This window comes from Camelus dromedarius, chromosome 14, assembly GCF_036321535.1.
Source record: "Camelus dromedarius isolate mCamDro1 chromosome 14, mCamDro1.pat, whole genome shotgun sequence".
Lineage (NCBI taxonomy): Eukaryota > Metazoa > Chordata > Mammalia > Artiodactyla > Camelidae > Camelus > Camelus dromedarius.
Window position 1 is genome coordinate 24,969,211 of NC_087449.1, and position 22,441 is coordinate 24,991,651.

General features: G+C 33.4%; 1 protein-coding gene across 4 annotated transcripts in view; it reads left to right on the forward strand.

The window, feature by feature from the left end:
• DOCK7 (dedicator of cytokinesis 7) overlaps positions 1-22,441 on the forward strand; it is a 178,818-nt gene that overhangs the window by 135,523 nt on the left and 20,854 nt on the right. For 2 of the 4 annotated variants that reach the window (XM_031465267.2, XM_031465272.2), the window contains 10 exons: positions 2,101-2,197; positions 4,666-4,762; positions 5,191-5,325; positions 6,222-6,374; positions 11,043-11,201; positions 11,846-11,946; positions 14,120-14,312; positions 15,911-16,054; positions 18,474-18,605; positions 20,130-20,144. In XM_031465267.2, the coding sequence (XP_031321127.1) occupies positions 2,101-2,197; positions 4,666-4,762; positions 5,191-5,325; positions 6,222-6,374; positions 11,043-11,201; positions 11,846-11,946; positions 14,120-14,312; positions 15,911-16,054; positions 18,474-18,605; positions 20,130-20,144 (1,226 nt within the window). The remainder of the gene's footprint in view (positions 1-2,100; positions 2,198-4,665; positions 4,763-5,190; positions 5,326-6,221; positions 6,375-11,042; positions 11,202-11,845; positions 11,947-14,119; positions 14,313-15,910; positions 16,055-18,473; positions 18,606-20,129; positions 20,145-22,441) is intronic. The other 2 variants (XM_031465268.2, XM_031465273.2) reach the window with 1 other exon arrangement.

Consider the following 22,441-nt stretch of genomic DNA (forward strand, 5'->3'; position numbering starts at 1 on the left):
GTACCGATTGATTTTCTTTTGACTCATTCAGTGTGTACAACAACCTTCTATAAAGTATGGAAGTTAACTTTTATCTGGGTCATTTAATTATTACCAAAACCTAATGAATAATTATCCTCATCGTTAATATAAATAGAATAAATCTCACAGAGGTAAATAACTTTCCTAAGATCATAAATAAGTGACAGAACCAAGATCTTTCGACATCTAATTTAGTGTTCTTTATATTATATCAGCTCTTTCTGAAGCTTACTGTTGGAAAGAGTGGAGCTGTTAACAACATGTTGGTTTTATGTTTAAACTTGTGGCCTTTGGACAGCTATCACTGTTTGAATGTAAGAAATGAAGAAATGTGGAATCTTAAACAAAAAAACAAAAAAAACCCCCAAAACCCTGAACTCATGGATACAGAGAACGGGGAGTAGGGATTGATGAAATGGATAAATGGAGTCAAAAATAGAAACTTACAGTTACAAAATATATAAGTACTAGGGATGTAACATACAGCACCAGTACTGTGTTGTATACTTGAAAGTTCCTAAGTGAGTACATCTTAAAAGTTCTCCTCATAAGAAAAACAAAATCTGAAACTGTGTGGTGATGGGTGTTATCTAGACTTGTGATCATTTTGTAATAAATACATATATCATTGTGTTGTATACCTGAAACTAATGTAATGTTATACGTCAATTATATCTCAGTTTTTAAAAAATTGAAGTTCTTGTCTTGGGAAAATTAAGCTTTTGCAATTCTTATGTACATTTGGACATTTAATAAGCTACATAACCTAATGATAGACATTTGTAACTAAGGATATGAGAGGCAGTTTCATGAAAAAAAATAAAGTTAATGATAAAAATGTAAATAGATCACAAATATTTTGCTTTCTGTCTTAATATAGGTATATCTTTTATGCTTTCTTTCACAGTTCTTAAAGATAGAGATTTCAAAATAAAAAAGAGGTAAAGAGAGACAGGAAGAAAGAAAGATAAGGAAAGGGAGAGAAAGCAGAAGAAATATCCAAACATGTCCTTTAGTGTGTGTTAAATTATATTTGTTTCTCAGTATTTCTAAAATTTCTATTTGAACTCTGAATTTTTACTTTAATTTTTCTTTCCATTGTCCCAGCCAATTTAAAGTCTCATTAGTTTTCTAGTTGAAAGTTTGAATTCATGAATTGATTCCATTGTTTAAATGTATATTTCTCCACAATTCTCAATGCCTTTTCCACTTATGCTGGACTTGTATGAATCAGTTCTATTGCTGCTGCCCCTTAAAGGATCCCATGCCATTCACTCTGCCTTTCATCCTAGAAGCCTCTTGAGAGAAAGCCCCCATCTTCCTCCTGTCCTGCCTTCTATGGACCAAAAGAAGTAATTACTTTAGGAATCCTTCTTATTTTGTTTATTTATTAAACAAAAGGCTACTGAGTTCTCAATATGTGCCAGACACTTTGTCAGCACCTGACGTAAAGTGAACAAAATGGACATCATCTCTGTTCTTAAGTAGCTTATGTTCTTATAGTCATAAGTGCTGTGGAGAGAAATATAGTAAATTAAGAGGTAAAGGAAGCATTGGAGAGTTGAGGAAGGCCTTTCTATGGAGGTGATAAATAATTGGCCAGTGAAAATTTGTGCGGTGAACAGTCAGGTAAAAGGAACAATAACCATTGCGCACATCCTAAATCAGGAGCATGTGTAGTGAGACTGCCTATACAGAACACACAGACACACAGACACACACACACACAGTAACGGGAGCGTAAACAAGAGGCAGAGTGGTAGGAAATAAGATCATATCATGCAGGGTCTTATAAGCCATTGTTAAGATTTTGGGAAAGTCGGTATTAGAAAGTCTGCTTATTTTAAAATGATTTTTATTTTTTTATATTACATGTAGCACATATATTTCTTCTGTAACTGCTGTGAAAATTTTTGATAAAAAGCACCATTTCAAGTTTTTCCCGCTTGTACTGAGTATAAAATGGCTGTGTATAAAATTAATAAGCTTGTGTGGTATTTGTTATATGTTTGGAAATATGCATCTGTGTGGTCCAACTGAAATAACATTTTAAAAATGGTTTTGAAATTTATTTGACAGAGAGAAGCCCATCTGGAAGTGCCTTTGGAAGTCAGGAAAATCTGAGGTGGAGAAAGGACATGACTCACTGGCGTCAAAACACTGAGAAGCTTGACAAGTAATATAACCTTCTGTTTTATCTTACTGATGGGCTGTTGGATTTCAAATGCGAGAGGAAAATAGTGACTTTTAGTGTTATTTTACATATATCAGCATTCAGATCTAAGAAGACAAAATAGTTACACTTAATTTTTAAATTTTAGATTAAAAAAGATTTGGGGAAAGAATATTTCAAACTGTATAGTAAAGCAAAAGGTTACATATTTTCCCAGCAATCCCCCTTGGAAAATGCTTTCTGCAAGTTTTTGAACATATTTTGGGCATCACACTGAACTAAATATTTCAAGAATTACAAAAAATTAGAAAACTAATCTTTGCCATCTTAGAGCTTAAAATATAGATAAAGACAAAACACTCCAAGTCTTCTGTTTCTAGCACAAAGACAGACTAGGTACAGTGACTGACCCTACTGCCAAAAACAACTAAAAATGTACTTTTGTGAGTCCAGGATCCTGAAGAACTGCATCTTCAGCATAAGGGGAAAGAAACCCTTCTCACCGAACCAGTGATAAAATTGCTTGGCTTGAAATGTGGCATTGTATCAAGGGGCTAAAATATTTTCCTGAGAATTTGTAATTACAGGTTAGCCCTTAAGTAGCTTGATTGGTTCAAAAAGCTTTGAAAATACGGTGACCAGCTCATTCAGGTTTGCCTAACAGTCCTGATTTTAGCACTGAATATCTCATGTCCCAGGGAACCCCTCAGTCCTGTCCTAAGTAAACCAGGATGATTGCTTACCCTACCTGAGAACCATCTTCAGCTTGAGCTCTAGAGAATTCTCACAGATAAATGTCTAGAAACATTAGCTCTCAGACAGCAAAATCATAAAACCCAGGAAACAAGGCCTTGTACCAGCCAGCAGAGAGACAAGCTGCAGGATCAGTACTGTAGAGATGGGTTTGGAATCGTCAGAAACTGTCCTAGTCTCTTCAAGCTGCTTTAACAAAATATCACACACTGGTCACTTTTAAACAACAGAAATTTATTTTTCTCACAATTCTGGCGTCTGGGAAGTTCACTACCATGGTGTCAGCAGATCTGCTGTTTTGTAAGGCCCTCTTCTGGGTCACAGACTTCTTATTTTGTTCTCTTATAGTGGAAGGGTAAGCAAACTCTCTGGGGTTTCTTTTATAGAGCCACTAATCCCCTTCACGAAGGCTCTGCCCTGCTTCTGATGACCTACTCACCTTCCAAAGGCCTCACCTCCTAATACCATTACCTTGGGCATTAGATTTTCAACATACGAATTTGGGGGCAGGGCACATATACTTGGACCAGAACAGATACTGAATATAATATAACTGTTAAAATTCTTAAGATTTGAGTGTTTTTCTGTTGTCTTTGTCCGTATTTTATTTCTTTCATTATTTTTCCACGTGGTGTGTTTTTTAGAAATCACAAAGCAGCCAGATACTATACTATTAGTATTTCTACATTTGTATACTGTGTTCTGTCTGCTTATTTTACTATGTTTTAAGGAAGCCTTTTTCTTTTCTTTCTTTCTTTTCTCTTTTTTTTTGGTGTTTTCCTGATTCTTTTTTTTTTTTTAAGCATCTTATATTTCTGCACAAAATCTTGCTGGAATTTTAAGCTTGAACATGATTTTTTTTTTCCAGTTTAATTCTAACTGTGTTATATTTTCTTAATTTGTAAAAGATAAATTCATGAACTATTCTCTTTAGTGGTAATAATAAAGATTTAGAGACTTGAACATCTACGAACTTTGAAAAGTTAGCATTTAATATATCCTTATACTTTGATTTATCTGTTGTTTTGTCTACTTGGATGTGATATATAGTTTCTATATATATATTGCTACTAAAACAAATGTCAACTTTACCCATAAATCATATATAGTTATTCTTAAATGTTTTATTTTCATTAAACAATGTTTTTGTAAATATTAATATTCAAGTAAACCACTTTATTCCATCAAAGTGTTTTGTTTCTAATGAATGATTCCATCCGGAGTCTCACTGAAGAGTTACAAGAATTTTGAAGTCATTTTCTGTATTAAAAAATTGGGTAAATTATATGAAACTTAATTTTTTTAAAGTACTTTTATTCTAAATAAATAAATTGAAAAATCCTTGAAATGGCAATATGAATACTAATATTTTAAATGCTGCTTTATATGAAAGCAGCCCTAAATACAAGCCCACATAGCACCACCTAGTGTCTATGCCATCCAGAATAAAGCAATGTTTTTGCATCTCTGAAAGCTAAGTATTTATGCTTTTAGTAGCATTGTAGTACTGTAAAAGGGTGAGAAAATCTGTATTGTCATGGTCAACAAAATTCAGGCTAAAATAAAACATTTTAAAACATGTGAAATACTTTGTTTTTCCTTAGTCTGTTCTAACTTTGCATTCAGAAAAATCTGTGCATCTTTCAATCTTTTTTGAATTGTGGATCTATTGGCTTTTCTAAAAGATAAATATAATTTCTTATAACATTTTATACTAGGTCAAGAGCAGAGATTGAGCATGAAGCACTGATTGATGGAAATCTGGCTACTGAAGCAAATCTAATCATTTTGGATACATTAGAGATTGTTGTCCAGGTAAGAACACAAAGAACATAAATTTATAGTATAGATTTGTTAAATTGAGGTGGGGAAAAAAGTATTTATTGAGCTGTATAATTACATTTAAATATCAGAAGTTCCTAAAAATTATGTCCTTGCTCCTCTTTTTTTCTCATTTAAATCCTATCCATTCTTTTTTCCCCTTTTTTTCTCTTATCAAAACCCTGCTCAGCTTCTTTTCCTTGAGGTCCTCCTCGATCTTACATTGTCACGTATATATGTGTATGACTGAAACATTATATTGTACATCAGAAATTGACACATTATAAAGTTCAATAAAAAAGAATGCAATAAATAAATAAAACACAAAGAAAGAAAATCTGTTTGTTTATTTATGTACATTCTATCTCTCTCACCAAATTGCCGTTACATGCCTATTTTATTTATCTATTTTTAAATTACAGACAGTTTCTGTAACAGAATCCAAAGAGAGCATCCTTGGTGGGGTGCTGAAAGTGCTACTCCATAGCATGGCCTGTAACCAAAGTGCAGTTTATCTGCAACATTGTTTTGCTACCCAGAGAGCCCTGGTTTCAAAGGTGGGTTTTTTTTTTTTTTTTGCTACCTGCTGTTTTGTCAGACGTTCCTTTCTTTATTAACATTGTCTGAGATAGTTTGACACATTCATTGATTAATGTATTTAAAATTTAAATTTTAATAATAATCTAAGACCCCTTTTCTCTACTACTTGCCTTTTGGAATTTCTTTCTTATATGAATTACCTTTAACCAATTTCTGCCTTAAAAAAAAGTAGTTTTGATATGGAGAATGGCCTGAAATTGATTGCCTGTTTTAAATATGGGGCTTGTTTTCTCTTCATCTTGTTTTGTCTATTCCTTGTTAACTTGATTTATCAAGAATTCAATGTATAAGTAGTTCAGTCTGTTGAAATTAACATATCCTGTGGTAAATGGGAAGGAAGTTACTCTTGTTTGTTCAACTACTTCAGATATTTCCTGTGTTTTCCCCCAGGAATATGTGTATTCTTAAATCTTGAAATTAGCTATTTCACCTTAGTCATCTTACAAGATGGACTACAGAGCTGTTGAAAAAACTGAGCCAGTGAAAATAACTTCTATACTATTTTGTAATAGTAAAAACGTACTACAGAATTATTACATGTTGGTTACCATACTAAGCGTTTTACGCACATTATCTAAGATTGTCATACAATTCCGTGTAGATAATATATTAAGCCCATTTAATGGATGAGAAAACCTATCCAAGGTCACACTACTAGCTATTAAATGACATAATCGGTATTTGAGCCCACTCCATCTGGCTCAGTGATCCATATAATTAGCCATTAGCAAATATTGTCCTTAACCCTTTTTTTCATTCCTGGACTATACTAACAAATCTCTATGTCAGCTATATTAAAATACCTCTGGAACTTTTAGTGCATAAATTCAGTGTTGATGTTGTTTCTCTACAGTTCCCTGAACTCTTGTTTGAAGAAGAGACAGAGCAGTGTGCTGATTTATGCCTCCGGCTTCTCCGGCACTGTAGCAGTAGCATCAGCACAATACGGTCACACGCTAGTGCCTCCCTTTACCTACTTATGAGACAGAACTTTGAGATTGGTAATGTGAGTATTTTATCTCAGGATTTTATCTCTGGTTTCATAATGAAATATAACTTCTGCAGATGCCTATTAAATGGGTTTTGGAGGAGCATGGAATTTTTTTGTATATTTTGAGTCTGATCTTAAGACTGTCTATTTATTTCTCATTCTATGGATACCTTATAAAAATCCAAATCTCCAATTTGCTTCCTGTACCAAACATAACATAGACTAGTATAGATTGAAAATATAAATGTATGTTGAACTATTACAAATTTTAATTATTAGCAATAAGCGAAATGAAAGTAGTAATAAAGAAAATTAAAAGTTTTAATACCTTCACTTGATATTTTATGATTATATGCCAGTCTTTGAAGAATTCCATATTTTCATTTGTGTATTTTTATTTGATAATATATTTATGGATTGTATTTTTCCTGACTTTTTTAAGTCAAATGTTTAAATTTATTTATTTTTACTCATGTAAGTGTTTAAAGCCTAGAATATCCCTTTGTGCACTGCTTTTGGTCTATCATTGGATCTGATATGTAGTATTTTCAGTATTTTTGTTTTGTAGATATTTCATTATTTCAGTTTGTATTTTCTTTTTAACACAGAGTTTTCAGGTTTCGATGTTAATTTTTAGTTTTATTGCAAAGTGATCATACAATGTATACACTATATTTCCTTTTTGGTACTGTGGATGTGTATGTTTGTGTGTCCAAACATATAATGTTTTTATGAATATTATGCAAGCTTTTAAAAAGAAGGGGTACTCTGTATTTTCAGAGTATTAAGTTAAACAAATATACCTTACTAACTACATTATTCTGTTTTTCTCTATTTTTGGTCCATTTAGTAGATTGATTTTGGGGAGGTTTTTTTGGGGGGGTGGGGAAGTAATTAGATTTGTTTGTTTATTTTAAAGGAGGTACTGAGGATTGAACCCAGGACCTCGTTCATGCTAAGTGCACAGTCTACCACTGAGCTATACCTTCCCCCCTCATTTGGTGGATTGAAGGAGATGATTTAAAGCCTATACATTGTCTGTTTTCCTTTAGCTCTTATTTGATAAATTGATATTCATTACTATTTGTTACATTGATATTCATAACTATTATATCTTCCTGTGAATTATTCCGTTTAGAATTGAAAAAGACCTGAATTGGTTTTATTTAAAAGTTTTGTATTTTTGACCTGAATTCTATTTTCTGTGGTATTAAGATACCTCTGCTTCCTTTTTATTTTGAGCATGCTTCAGTTACCTTTGCCTGTTCTTTTACTGTCACTTTTTTGAATAGCTTTAAGTGTGCCTCTCTTGTCCAACGTAACAGTCGAGTTTTGCTTTGTAATCCAGTCTCTTAGTTGAATTAAATCTCTTCATACTTGTTATTGTATCAGAAGCATCCAGGAGTCGTGTTGTATTATTTTGTTTTGCTTACCTACTCATCTCCTTTAAAAAGTTTTTTAGTTGTTTTCATCTTGCATTTTATGGTCATCTTCACTTTATTTTGGGGGTGTAGTGTTTATCATGTTTAAGAAAGTTTATATTGCCCTAATGATTACCTTTATAATTATATAATACCTTCAGTCCTCTATTTCTTTAATCATGCATTCTTAGGGAGGGGCAGTATGGCCACCAACCTGGTGAATATTGGTTCTTGGTGGGGAATGAAAAAAATCTTAACTATCACAGTAGCTTTCCTTGAGTTCTTTTATTTCTGCCTTTTTTTCTTCCTAAAATTAATGGCTTCATAAATTTTTTATAATTTATAATTAAATAGTTTATTAGAATTTTCATGTTTTATGACCACGTTTTTCTATTAAATGTTCTTTGCCTAGTGAGTTCCAGTGATTCTCTTTACCATTTTATTGTTCAACTTAGAATGAGTTAGTTTATCTTGGCCCAGGTGTTTGTAGGATATTCCTTCAGGAATGTGTCTCTCATGGGATTTTGCTATTGTACACACATCTTGCCTAACTTCCTAAAGTTTCTGGTCAATGCATTTCTGTCCCGTCCTCTCAAATTTTTAGCTCATTTTGTTTTCAAGACAGATAGTTTCATCACCTCAAAGTGAGTTTCTAATTTAAAGAAATATTTTCCCCATTATTTCTGAAATCCACACACTAGGATTTTTTACTATTTGCTCTCCCCTCCTTGCCTTCCTTTGAAACTACCTCCTATCTCAGCTTGTCTTGGCCACCCTTATGTACTTTTCTAATATTATATGAATTATATCAGTCTCTTCATTTTGCTGAAGTAGAGTTTATGGATTTCTTTCTATTCATCTTTTATTTTTGTATGAAATCCAGGAGAAGTGGGAACTTGCTGTCTCACCCTGTCCTATTTTTATAAGAAGCCAGGTCCTCTTTCTTAATCCAGAACAATTTTTTTTATTGATCTTGCTTAGTTTTTGAAATAAAGTCCCTAAAATTTGAGTGAATTTGGAGTGTTCTTGGTACATGTTCCTGTTATTTTAGGGAAGCTTTATATAATAGGATAAAAATAGGTAATTTATCATCTTAGTGTCAGGTAGTACCTTTAAAAAGGAATAGGTAATTTAAAACTAGCGTTGATTTTTCTATAGTTTATGTATGCAAGAGATAGTAGAACTAACTACTGAATTGTATTCTAGATTTTATAGTAGGCATTGGGCAAACATAGATAAAACAATAGTCCTTTTACTCAGGTAGCTTAGCATCTAGTGGGGGAGGATAGGAACAGGTAATGTTCAGCTAATAATAGTAGTAAGTGCCTACTGCAGATAGTTTTGTGAGGATTATATGAATTAATATTAAGTATAACACATGTCAGTAACTGGCTCTGGGCAAATGCTGAATGAGTGCTGTTAATATAATGAGAAGTAAGCACAGGGGACTAAGTAAGCATAGAGAAAAATAGCTTATGCTCTCAGGGATGGCTTTTCAGAAAGAGGAGATACTTGAACTAAGGATAAAGAATTACCCAATCAAATTGTGCTCTACACTGGCATTTGACACAACATTGTAAAATGACTATAACTCAATAAAAAAATATAAAAAGAGAGAATTACCCAATCAGATGGATGAGTAGGTGGATAGAACTTTGTAGGTAAAGAAAACAGTGCATACATATTAGAAAGGCATGAAGATGAGAGAAGGAAATAGGCAAACAGAGGATACCTTTTTAGCACTTCGTGATTGTTATGGCTCAAAGAGAGAATAATAAGAGAGAAAGTTGTAGTTGAAAAGTCTAGACAAGGCTGTCATAGGGCACATGACATACTTGTTTTGTTTACCACTTACTCTCAGTTCCCATCATATAGTTTGACACATTTACTGAGTCAGATATTTGAATTTTATCCTCAAAGCTATGAGCAGTCAGTGGAGTGTTTTAAGGAGAGGAGGGATGTGTTCAGATCTACATTTTACAAAAATTTCCCTGATGATACTTAGGGGATTAGTGAAAAAGGCAGAAAGATTGATTAGGAGGTTATTACAGTAACCCCAGTAAGAAATGGTAAGGGAGTAAACTAAAGCAGTGACAGTGGGAAAGGAGAAATAACAAACTGGAACAGATAGGAGGGTAATGTGGAATGGATTTATGGTATGAATAATAAGAGGGGAGAATGACTATGGAATGACTTCTAGATTTTTGGCCTGAATGACTGACTACAAGAACAGTAACAATAGTAACACCATTCATTTAATCAATAGGAAAAGAAGGCATTTTAGAAGTGTTAAAATTGAGGTACCACGGAACATCCATACAGAGCCATGAATGCCATATATGTCGCCATCTGTGGGGCCATGTAATAGCTTGGACTCTAGAGAGAAATATGGGCTGAAGACATAGAAATGTATCTCTTCTGGTTGAAGGCAAAGAAATGGATAAGGCTATTTAGAATATGACCAGTGAATAAGGTTTCTTGACAGAATCTTTGGGAACACTGTGGTTAAGAACGGCAACTGAGGAATAAAGGAGACAGAAAAGAAGTGGATAAAGAATAGGTAACTCAGGATAAAGTGGTACCGCTGAAGATAAGGCAGGCAATGTTCAGGGAAAAAGTAACCAATACATTTAAATATACAGTTATGTCAAGTAGAATATTGACAAGTATCTTGGATTTGGTAATTACTAGGTTACCACTGATAATCTATTAAGAGGGGTTTCATAACTGGGGAACAGTGGAACAGAAGTGAATTTACACTAAGAAAGGGAAGAATGTAAACTGTTAAAGGTATCACTCCAAAGATTCTACCTTTAGGTTACTTTATACAGGATGTGTGTTAAATTTATCATAGCACTGGACCTAATGAAATGGGCTATGGTGTAAGGACCACATCGAAAAGTTAAGAATTTTATGATGTTGGTCAACTTCTTTAACCTCATCTGTAAAAATGCTGTTTTATTAATAACATATACCTCATAGTAGATAAATGAGGCAGTGAAGTCTAGGAACAACTTCTAATCAAGTCTAACACACAACTTTATTTACCCTGTTTTGTAGCTTATTATTACAGCAAGTGTCTAAGTTTTATGTCCTTTTTAAAACTAAGATTTCAATATACATATTTCATTGCTTTTTCAAAAATATTTTGCTTAGAATGGTATTTTTCACTAACCTTTCCCTTTTAGGAAGTTAAAAATAGACTTTTTTCCCTTTAAGCTTTCCTGTATTAAATGTTTACCTGGCAATTTCTCTGTTACAGAACTTTGCCAGGGTTAAAATGCAAGTAACCATGTCACTGTCTTCTTTGGTGGGCACATCTCAGAATTTTAATGAAGAATTCTTGAGACGTTCTCTGAAGACTATATTGACATATGCTGAAGAAGATCTGGAATTGAGGGAAACAACATTTCCTGATCAGGTCAGAAATGCTACTTTTTAGACCATTAGTTGAAATAGGAATTGTAAATAGACACTTTTCAAATTGTTAAATCAAACTTTGGTCTTTACTGGAAGAACCTGTATTTCTCTTTCAATCCATATATCATATGCCAGAGATAGGACTGAATCTTTTTGTTTCAGTAAGCTTCTTTTCCTTCTCAGAATGGCATTTAATTCTGTGAATTTGTACCCAAAGCATAGTAGACTTAAGCAGTATAGACACAAAAGCTTTGCAATAAAACAGTATTTCCACTTCTGAATGAAACTTGCCTTAAAAACTAAAGTTTTTACAAACTACTTTTCGGGAAAATCCGAACCATAGGAGAGAATTTCCTTTTGTGTTCTTTTTCTGTACTCCCTATATCCCATATGTATTTTATTTCTACTTACAGTCTACTTGTTTCTGGGTGAGAACTGAAAAAAGTCTGCTGAGGAATCTGTATAATGTTTACTACTCCTTACTGCCCCATACCCCAGCACGCCGACACTCTTTAGAACTGTATCAAAACCATGTTGTTTGTTTTAAAATATCTGGATGCTTATCTGAAATATCTTCCAAACTAATTTAGTGATTGTGAATGAATGACAATTGAAGAATGTTTTTCTTACAATTGTCTGCTACAGGTCCAAGATTTGGTTTTCAATCTCCATATGATTCTTTCTGATACGGTTAAAATGAAGGAACACCAGGAGGATCCTGAAATGTTGATTGATCTAATGTACAGGTAACATTTGTTTGATTTACTTATACCTTGTATAATGGGCTTAAGTTAGTAAGACATACAAAAAATATTAGATTAAAAAAATACAGAAATTATTTGTCATTTTCTTTTTTGTGTGTGTGTCATTTTCTAATGGTAATTGAAAAGTAAAAATGTGCTTTTCAGATCGCCTGTGTCACTTCTTTTAAGAACTATGAATAATTCGTCAGTATATATATTTTTTTTAACTTTTTAAATTTAATGAAAGATTCTTTAAATTCTGTAGTGCTTTACAATTTTCAAAGGCTTCACACACATGATTTCATGTAATCTCTTAATAACCATAGTTCCCTACCCCCATACAGCCGTTCCTCCCTTTCCTCTCCCCACTGGTAACCACTAGTTTGTTCTTTCTGTGAGCCTGCTTCTTTTTTGTTTTATTTATTAGTTTATCGTTTTTTTTAGATTCCACATATAACTGATATCATACAGTATTTGTCTTTCTCTGTCATGTATTTCATTTAGCATAATGCTCCAAGTCCATCCATATTGCTGCAGATGGCAAAGTTTCGTTCTTTTTTATGGCTGAGTAGTATTCCATTATATATACATATACCAGATCTTCTTTATCCATTTGTGTGTTGATGGACACTTAGGTTGCTTCCATACCTTGACAATTGTAAATAATGCTGCTGTGAACACTGGGATGCATGTATCTTTTCAAATTAGTGTTTTTTGGTTTTTTTCAGATATATACCCAGGAGTAGAATGGCTGGGTCATATGGTAGCTCTATTTTTGAGAAACCTCCATACTGTTTTACACAATGCCTGCACCAACTTACATTTCCACTAACAGTGTAGGAGGGTTCCCTTTTCTCCACACCCTCTCCAGCATTTGTTATTTGTGTTCTTTTTGATGATGGCCATTCTGACAGGTGTGAAGTGGTATCTTATTGTGGTTTTGATTTGCATTTCCTTGATTATTAGTGATGTTGAGCATCTTTTCATGTGCCTGTTGGCCACTTGCATTTCCTCTTTGGAAAATGTCTCTTCAGTTCTTCTGCTCATTTTTTAATTGGGTCGTTTGTTTTTTTGATGTTGAGTCGTATGAGCTATTTATGTATGTTGAACATTAACCCCTTATCGGTCATATCATTTGCAAATGTCTTCTCCCATTCAGTAAGTTGTCTTTTCATTTTGTCAGTGGTTTCCTTTGCTATACAAAAGGTTTTAAATTTAATTAGGTCCCATTTGTTAATTTTTTGCTTTTGTTTCCTTTGCTTTAGGAAATGGATCCCAAAAATATTGCTATGATATATTTCAAAGATTAATTTATTTCTGCCTATGCTTTTCTCTAGGAGTTTTATAGTATCTGGTCTTACATGTAGGTCTTTAATCCATTTTGAGTTTATTTTTATACATGGTGTTAGGGAATGTTCTGATTTCATTCTTTTATAGGAAGCTGTCCAATTTTTCAGTATATTTATTGATTATCAAAAATAAGAGGATTTAGAAAAATAATAATAATATATTTAACACCTTGGCATCCTGTGCCCTAGACTTCTTAGAAGGGCCAAGACCCATATTTTAAATATTAAAAGCAGTTCTTTAGGAAGAAAATATAGTGTATTAATGTTTTACTACAACGTTAATCTTCCTGACTTTAAATATGAGTATACCTGTAGGACAGTGTTTGTAGGGGTATATATTGAGAATTTTGTAGTTCCTATTGTATCTTGAAAAATGTAAGTAAAACTTGACTTTTATTTGCTATATGACCTTCTCTTTTTACATTTTGTAGTTGTTTAGAGGCACAAATCAACTATTTTCTTTAAAATAAAGATGATACAATGAAACAATCTTCTATAAATTTTTTCCTTGAATATAGAACTTCTTTATATTCCCTTAATGAAAACATAAATTCCCAGTTTTTCCTTTACTGATTGTTTCCTTAGTTGCCAGATATTAATATAACATTTTTTTTAGTCCTCCCTGCAAAAAAGAAACTGCTATTACCCATTCCATGGGCCCACAGTTATTTCCTTTAAGCATACTGAAAGACATTTTCATACCACTCACAAACTTGTCTGAATAGATTGTATTCAATAACAGAAACCTCAGCACTGAATAAACAATCTAAACTCCCTTCCAGCTTGGGAAGCAAATGCTAATTGAGAAGAATTTCTGTTCTGACTAGAATTGCCAAGGGCTACCAGACCTCTCCAGATCTGCGATTGACCTGGTTGCAGAACATGGCTGGCAAGCACTCGGAACGCAGCAACCATGCTGAAGCCGCCCAGTGCCTCGTTCACTCAGCAGCCCTTGTTGCCGAATATCTGAGTATGCTGGAGGACCGGAAATACCTTCCCGTGGGATGTGTGACGTTTCAGGTAGGAATCTGCCAGGTTTACATTAAATCAAGGTATGTCCTCTTTTGGATTTAACTTTTTTAACGGTGTTTAGATTCATTCAGCTTGTAAGAAAAGCATGAAGGCTGAAGGTGATGCTTCACAAGATGAATTAACATTTTACTATCACTTTTATTAATACATTTTTAGAATATTTCTTGCTAATTCTCTTCCTATATTTTCTTACCTCTGAATTGTCAATGCTATTATATGTATTTATTCTCTTTGCCTATACTGCTGTGGACTTTATAGCATCTATGAAATATATTCAAAATATAGAGAATCAGAATTCAGTAGAAACTCTTCATTGGCTTTTTAAAAATATCTTATTTTTTATTATTGTATTATTTAGTTTATTTTGTTGGGGAGAGGTAATTAGATTTGTTTACTTTTAGAGGAGGTACTGGAGATTGAACCCACGACCTCGTGCATGCCAAGCATGCACTCTGCCACTTGAACGATACCCTCTCCCCTTTAATTGGCTTTTAAGTAACATACCAGATAAACCAATATTCTCCATTTCCTGTCTAAAATATGCTAATAATACATGACTCAGAGATGATAGTTTACTCTCTAGTAGGGTTACAAATCTCTAGCCCACTAGTTGAATTCTTTGCTTACCAAGAGTCAGTTATGCTTCCCTTTGCTTCAAAACCTGTTAATGCCAGGTTTAGGAAGTGACAACATTTAATTAAGTATTATGTCCTCTGATAAATATAAATGCAAAAAGAAAGTGAGCTATTATTTCTCTGAAAACTAAGTGAAATGTTTGCAAGGACTTGATAAAAGTGAGTCTCTAAAGTGCTGCTGAATTAATTTTGAATCAGACAAATACAGAAAGATTGGGAGAAAAATTCCTAGAAATCTAGTATAATTTGATGATCTTTGAAGTTCAAGTTTTTGCTCTAAAGAAACCAAAACTGGAAATCTTAAATGAAGCTTGTATCATGGGTATTTAGTCAAGAGAGATTACATTGAACTGTGATCTGGAGACCTATACACAAAGAAAAGGCCTTGGACCTACTTCAAAAAATTGACAAATGAGTATATACCTACTGTGAAATTCAGGTTAAAATAAAATATTTAAAGTATGTATGTATCATTTCTTTTTTAGAAATAATGGATGATCCCAATCTCATTGGGTAAGGGGGCTTTTATTACATCTGAGTTTTTTCATTCACTCGATGTATGTTAGGCAAACCAAGGGACCATTTTTGTACCTTAATTTCCCTCATAGAGAGTTTTGACAAGATCAATTGAATTAAAAATAAAGACTGTTTAAGTCTCCTTAGGTGTTCTATGTAGTATCACAATTTTCCTTAGCCCATGATTTTTCTTAAGTTTCTTTCTCACAACTTTTTTTTAATGGAAAAATTATCTAGTGATGGTGCTGCATTTTATTGTCATCTTCAAAACACAGAAAGGTTTTGGAGATTTGTCTTTAATCTTTGCATTGACTATCCTTTTTTTTAACCTAAGCTGTTAGTTATATTTCGTCTTCAATTACTTCTTCATATACAACTTTCATGTTAAGAAATTAATTCCATTTCACAAACCTTAAACATTTTTTTTCCTTCTAGAATATTTCATCTAATGTTTTAGAAGAATCTGCAGTCTCAGATGATGTGGTATCTCCAGATGAAGAAGGTATCTGCTCTGGAAAGTACTTTACTGAGTCAGGACTTGTGGGATTACTGGAACAAGCAGCTGCTTCTTTCTCTATGGTAGATGACTCTTGTTCATTTCTTCCCACAGTCACATACTTCTTAATTATCAATGACTTGTGTATTTATTCTTCCTGCCTGTGACCCTGCTTTTCCTTTATGATTGTTTTCTCTAAGTACCTTAAGAACTATCTAGTAACAGGTTTTCTTTCTGGATTCATCATTGCTTACTCCTTTTTATCTTAATAATCTGTCAGTTCCTCCAGTGTTTTTCATTTGCTTATTTTGAACCAACACTTAGTCTGTAAGAGATTTGGAGGATTTTTTTGGTTTACAAAACTTTTACCACTAAACATTTTCTAAAACCTTAAAATTTTATTAAAAACAGAACAGAACAGAAAGGTTTTGGATGCTTTACGTTCCTGTTTGGGCAGACTAACATGGCTCTTTATACATAGCATGTCTATTGGATGAAAGGGAGAATCTTCTGAGTGTTTTGGGCATTGCCCTCGTGCTCAGGAAGATTGTGGCCACTCATCCCATTGGTTACATAGTGAGCTCTGTTAGGTAGATGTTGAGATGTTGTCAGGAGCTTTATGATCTCCATCCCAGATCCCTTGCCTGACCTACCGTACCATGCTATAATTCCAGTTCTTGTCCCTCCCTATCTGTATGGGAAGAACTGAAGCAGTCATGTGGGCCTGAGATGGGATGTTTATTGGAGAAGGAGAAGATAGCTAGCTGAACCCCTGCTTACTTTCTTGGAACCATGGTGACAGGGTCACCCTCTTCCTGTTACTTTGCTGCTGAGTGTTAGTGTCCCAGCACCAAAGTTCGGGAGACCGTGAGGTTCATGTTAGGGTAAAAGAAAAGCTTGAGGTAATAAGCGGTGCTTCCCTCCTCCCCACTGTACTATTACTGGGAATCGGTTATTTCTTCTCCTGGCCTTAACCCTACCCAGCAGTACATTGGCTACTGGCAAAGATTTAGAAGGCACACAGCCAGAATTCAAATCCTGGCTTTGCTACCTTAGTAGTTAAGTCACTTAAGGCACAAATTACTCAACCTTTCAGTGCTGCATTTTTCTTATCAATTAAATGTGTCTAATAATAGTACCTACCTCAAGGAATGTTGTCAGGATTAAATGAGTTAAAATTTGTAAAGTGTTTATCACAGTGCCTGGCTCCAAGTAAGTTTTAATGTGTTTGCTTTTATCATCCTTTCATCATTATTGACACTTAGAAGCAACTCATTTAATAATGATTCTGAGATTCAAAGAATACTAGGCATTGGTCCACTTTAAAATTTCTTGTTTTTGAAGACCTTGATTGTCCTGATTCTGACCTGGGATCTCTCTCTGTTCCTTGAGTTTTAATTTAAGTAATTTGAACTAGCAGGAAAAAAAATGTTGTTTGCTATTAATGGAATATTTTAATAAATATACATTCTGTGTGTGTATAATTTTAATAATTCACAGCAGTAAATTTAGACTGGTGTACAGTGGCCTGCATTACGAAGCCTATATTTTGCAATAGCATATAATTATAAATTTCCTTCTTTTTCAATTAATCTATTTAATATTAATTAAAATAATTACTGGGGCATTTTAGTTACACTAAATATATTTTACTGTTACAGCTTCATGATTGCTTAAATATACTCCTGTGAACTAACTAGAAAATATGAGAACCATGTTTATTTCCTTGGGAAAATGTGTTTGCTGATTTGTGAGGCAGTGGAAATTCAATGGCTCTTGGAAAACATCTCTGTTTTCCTTCACTACAGCTATCAATCCATTATTAAAGACGAGAGTAGAGTAGCAGTATAAACACGTTTTCTTCCTCACTCAGATTATAACTAGAGCAACGCTTGGCCAACCCCTGGCCAGCAAGCCCCTACCCTAGTTGAATAAAATCTGGTGATTCAGAACTTTCTTATGTTTTGTTAAAGATAAGTGATTTTTTCCATAGGAGAGTTCCAGAAAGATTTCTTGTACCGATTTAATATTTTGGAAAAGCAAATACTTCTAGTGCTCTAGGAGCCACAGGTTATCTGATCCTGCATATCTGTAGCCAGTATAATAATTGGATTTCTTTTATTCCTCTGCTGAGAAATAGTTTCTCCAAAAGTTTATATGCATGTGTAAGTGCACATACATACCTACATTCATTTTAGTGAAGTATTACTGGGTAAATAAAAGCAAAATGTCCAGTTCAAATTATATAGAAATGCAAATGTGCATATGTGTGTGTGTTAAATGCACACAAAGAAACATATACGTATCCATTTATCCATCTAGAGGAGATAGTACATTATGCAAAATTCTTTTACTAGGCCTTATAAAATTAAAAATTAGTAGTGTTTGTTTCTGTGTCCTATTGGAAAACAGTGGCATTGTCTTAGAAATATTGTGAATTCATAAATCATAATTCACTTTCTTACTGATGTAAAAGAAAGCAATATCTTATTCTTCTTCTAGGCCGGCATGTATGAAGCAGTGAACGAGGTTTACAAAGTACTTATTCCTATTCATGAAGCTAATCGGGATGCAAAGAAACTATCCACGATTCATGGTAAACTTCAAGAAGCATTCAGCAAAATTGTTCATCAGGTAATGATTGCAATTTCTAGCTTCAGTATAAACGGAGAAAACTGTCTGAAAGCATTAGTGTTGCTTCGTACTAATGTCAAACTAGATCCCATGAAATGACCATTTTAATCAGGTCACAAATGAACAGTGTCAAAATGACAGTTCATGGCCAAAGCAAGACTCTAACAAAAAATGAATTTATCTAAAGTAGATTATGATCATCATAACCGTTCCACATAGCTTTTCTATTTTTTCCTTCTGTTTTTTTGAATTATTACTAGTTGCTAAATTTTTTTAAATTGTTACTTTCTGTTTCACAGTGTGGGTTACAGAAATTGATTTCTATTCATTTGCTGCCAAAAAAAGTTTTTATATTTAACTTTTTATTAAATGATGTGAAAGTTGAATAAACTCCTAATATTTTTAATGATTTCAACTGAACTTTAATTCTTTTTCCTAGATATTTTCATTCAGTCATCCTTTGATGTATTTCTAATATGAAAATAATATTTAGTGAAAATAGTGGAATGAATAAAATGGTTGTCTTATGTTTATTTGATCATAGTAGTACGATTTCAGTGCTTGTTTGTAGTTCATGGAATCCACGTATTATCACTAAAATAAAAATTAAAATAAATTTGCTTTAAACATTAAGTAGACTACCAGCACTCAGTTTCCCTGAAACTGAATCCTTGGCTCTATTGAAATACTCTGAAATATCCTGTTGAGCCTCCTTCTCCACTTTTCTGTTCCCTTCCCTGTGCTCCCCATGCTGTTGTCTGGTACTGCTATCATCTAGGAAGGAAGTGGAGCATCGGTTTTCCACTTTTGTATTCAGCATCAGTCCTACTTTAGTGTCCATCAGCTTGACCTCCTCTTTCTTGCCATGCACTAAGCTACTCTAGATGAATTGATATAATCTGAAAAACTTTAACAGTCTTAAATAGGGTCGCTGTACTGTTCAGCCAGAATTTTATTGTTGTTTACTAAAATATTGAAGTTACAAAAGATTATTGGGATTCTTGATCACAAAAGGTAGGTCTTTTTATAGTCAGTTTTTTATATCCTGTTAAAGAAATCTCGTCCCAGCTTCTTGAGCTACAGATTACAGATGACACATGCCCTGTCTGGAACATCTAGAGCTAGTAGCTTCCAGGAAAGACTTTCATACATTTGTATTGAAGGCAATTGAGGGAAATTTCAGTTTCTGTTCCAGCTTACCCTGGGTGCAGATCACTTTAGTTAGCAATCTAATTTAGACATACAAATGAAACAAGTAGTTGGCTTTCCCCAAAATTTGTACTTTTCACTTACTAAAGTTTTAAAAGGTGAAATTTTAGCTTCTAGGTTTTGAGCAAGCAATTTATACAATTATCACAGGAGTTAAGTGAAAGAATATGTTTAAAATATCCTGGTGTCTTCTATTCATGGAGAAGAGTTTATGGTATATGGTGCCGTACACTACTGAACTTCCTTTGGCTTTTTTCTGTTCTTTTTAAACAGTTTTTTTTTGTGACTTGCCCTTTTTTACTTTTTATTATACAGAGTACTGGCTGGGAGGTAGGTAATGTTTTAGTTAGTTAAAGACACTAATAGATTGATTTGATCAGATTTCTTATGCCAATGCTTTGCCCACATGTGCTAGTTGTGGGCATTCTGTTGCTATCTGCTATCAACTGAATTCATTAACCAAAGAAATTTTCTTAAAATACTGTAAGTTATGTTAAGAAATTTATTATTAAGAGGTTGTAGGCAGTGCATGGAAACCCATATGTTACACTAATGAGATTCTTTGGTAAATGAGCCACTTTGTCATCACTTTAGTTTGTTTTTATCCTTTGAAGCATTTTCTTTCATCAACATTTACACACAGATTCCTTTTTTTAACTGTGTTGTTTCACCTCATTTTACAGAGGTCGATTTATGTGTTATTGCTCAGAGGTGTAAATAAAAAATAGTATATTTCATCTGATCTAAGATGCCATCAATTCTAAGCTCTCCCGTTATTTTATATGCCTTTAAGAAAGAAAAAAAGACCCAACCCTGTGTATTTAACCACAACATCCTATCAGTTGAAAGATGACTGCCAGCTACAGATATTAAATATATTAGAAATATTAAAATGTGGGCAAAAAGATGTGCATCTTAGAATTGATGAAAGAATGTGTTAATGTGATCGTGAGTCACTTCACCTTGAGTATAAGCACCTGAGGAAAGAAACTCACTTTTGTCATTTGAATTTTGTTGCGGGGAGGAATAAAGAGGTTAAGAAAACTTGAAATTTAATTTGACCTCATATTCTGACAGTGTTTGATAATTAGTCTTTAATGAAGACTACTTAGTTAGGCTGGTGAAGTTATATATAAATCAAATCTTACCTGAAAGTGCCAGAAAGACTTGATTGCCATTGTTTTAAATATTTCTGTAAAGGAAAGAATTCTATAAAATATAAAATTCTACAAAATAATTTATTTTGATGAGGTGAAGCAAGGTATTAATAAACCAGATTTATTTAAAGCTGTATTTACTTCTACAGTTTTCTGCTTTGCCTCTCACTCTGTAGTCAGGTGTATGTTGATTAAACAGCTAAGACTTTCTCTGGTTTTGCATTGCAATCCTTGTTTTGGGACCCAAATAAAAACCCTTCCAAATAAATGTTACTATTACATTTTCTTCCGTTTTTGAATTAGTTGCCACCTTTTGTTTTTCTTCAGATGAAGACAGTACATTTACATCTACTTTAGTTCTCCAGATTGAATATGTATGACCTGAGTAATACCTAGTATAGAACCTCTCATTCTGTGACTCAGTTAAGACTTTGAGACTTTCTGTTGTTATCTATGAGTGGTAGAGTTCCTTACGGATTTCCTAACATGAAATGGAATTAGTTGAAAAGTAAGCATAAAAGATACATTGAAACCTCTGAGCAGTTTATTACTAGTCTGCTTGATGCTAAATCGACCCCTGAAAGGTATGATTTTCACTGGTTATGACATTAATATCATCTGTCATCATGTTTATTGCATGGTAAAAGTCACACAGACTTTATTTTCTTGTTTATATTCTTATCACTACCTTTCACTGGACCTTTAGCTTTGTAGCTTCTAAAATTGTTGCACGTTTGTTTTTTGCTTTTCCCTTGTACAACTTAAATGGATGCTTGCATTTTAAAAATGTGTTTGCTACCATTTGCTGCTTATTTGTTTTGAAATTTCCCTAATTAAAATGCTTTCTGTTTTCTCTTCTCTCTTGCCCCTGGTTGCTGACCCTACTCCCTACTTTTACTATTGTCTATTGTGGTAAGTTTCTATCTTGTGAATATTTTTCTTTTTGACTCTGGGAAAACTTCAGTAATTTCATTTTTTTTTTCCTAAAAGCTGTGTTTCCTAGCTAATTTCCTAGTACTCTCAAAGAACTTTCCGTGGATCAAGATCCAATAAGGATAATTTATATACTGTATAAAGGCTCTTTGAATTGATAACTCCCTCTCTGACTTAGAGGAAAGCCATCTGGGCTTATATATTACTACTGTGTTTCATTTTTCACTGTGCTCCTTGATTTGGTACCAATTATTTAAGTTGGCAAAGCTGTTTAGGGCTGTATGTGTGCGTTTGTGTGTGTGTGTGTGTGTGTGTGTGTGTAAAAGATAACTCTAAAACTTGATAGTTAGCATTTTGGTAAAATATTTACCATGCAAAATAACAAATCATGAATCTTTCTTAAATCATGGTGGTGGTTATCTGCTCTGCCAGTTTCAATAACTTACCTTTAGTTTCTCTTTTTTCAAGCCCATTTATTTTCCTTGAAATAATAGAAAATAAAGTGTCTTTTGATAATTTGTTTCTTATAATTGCATT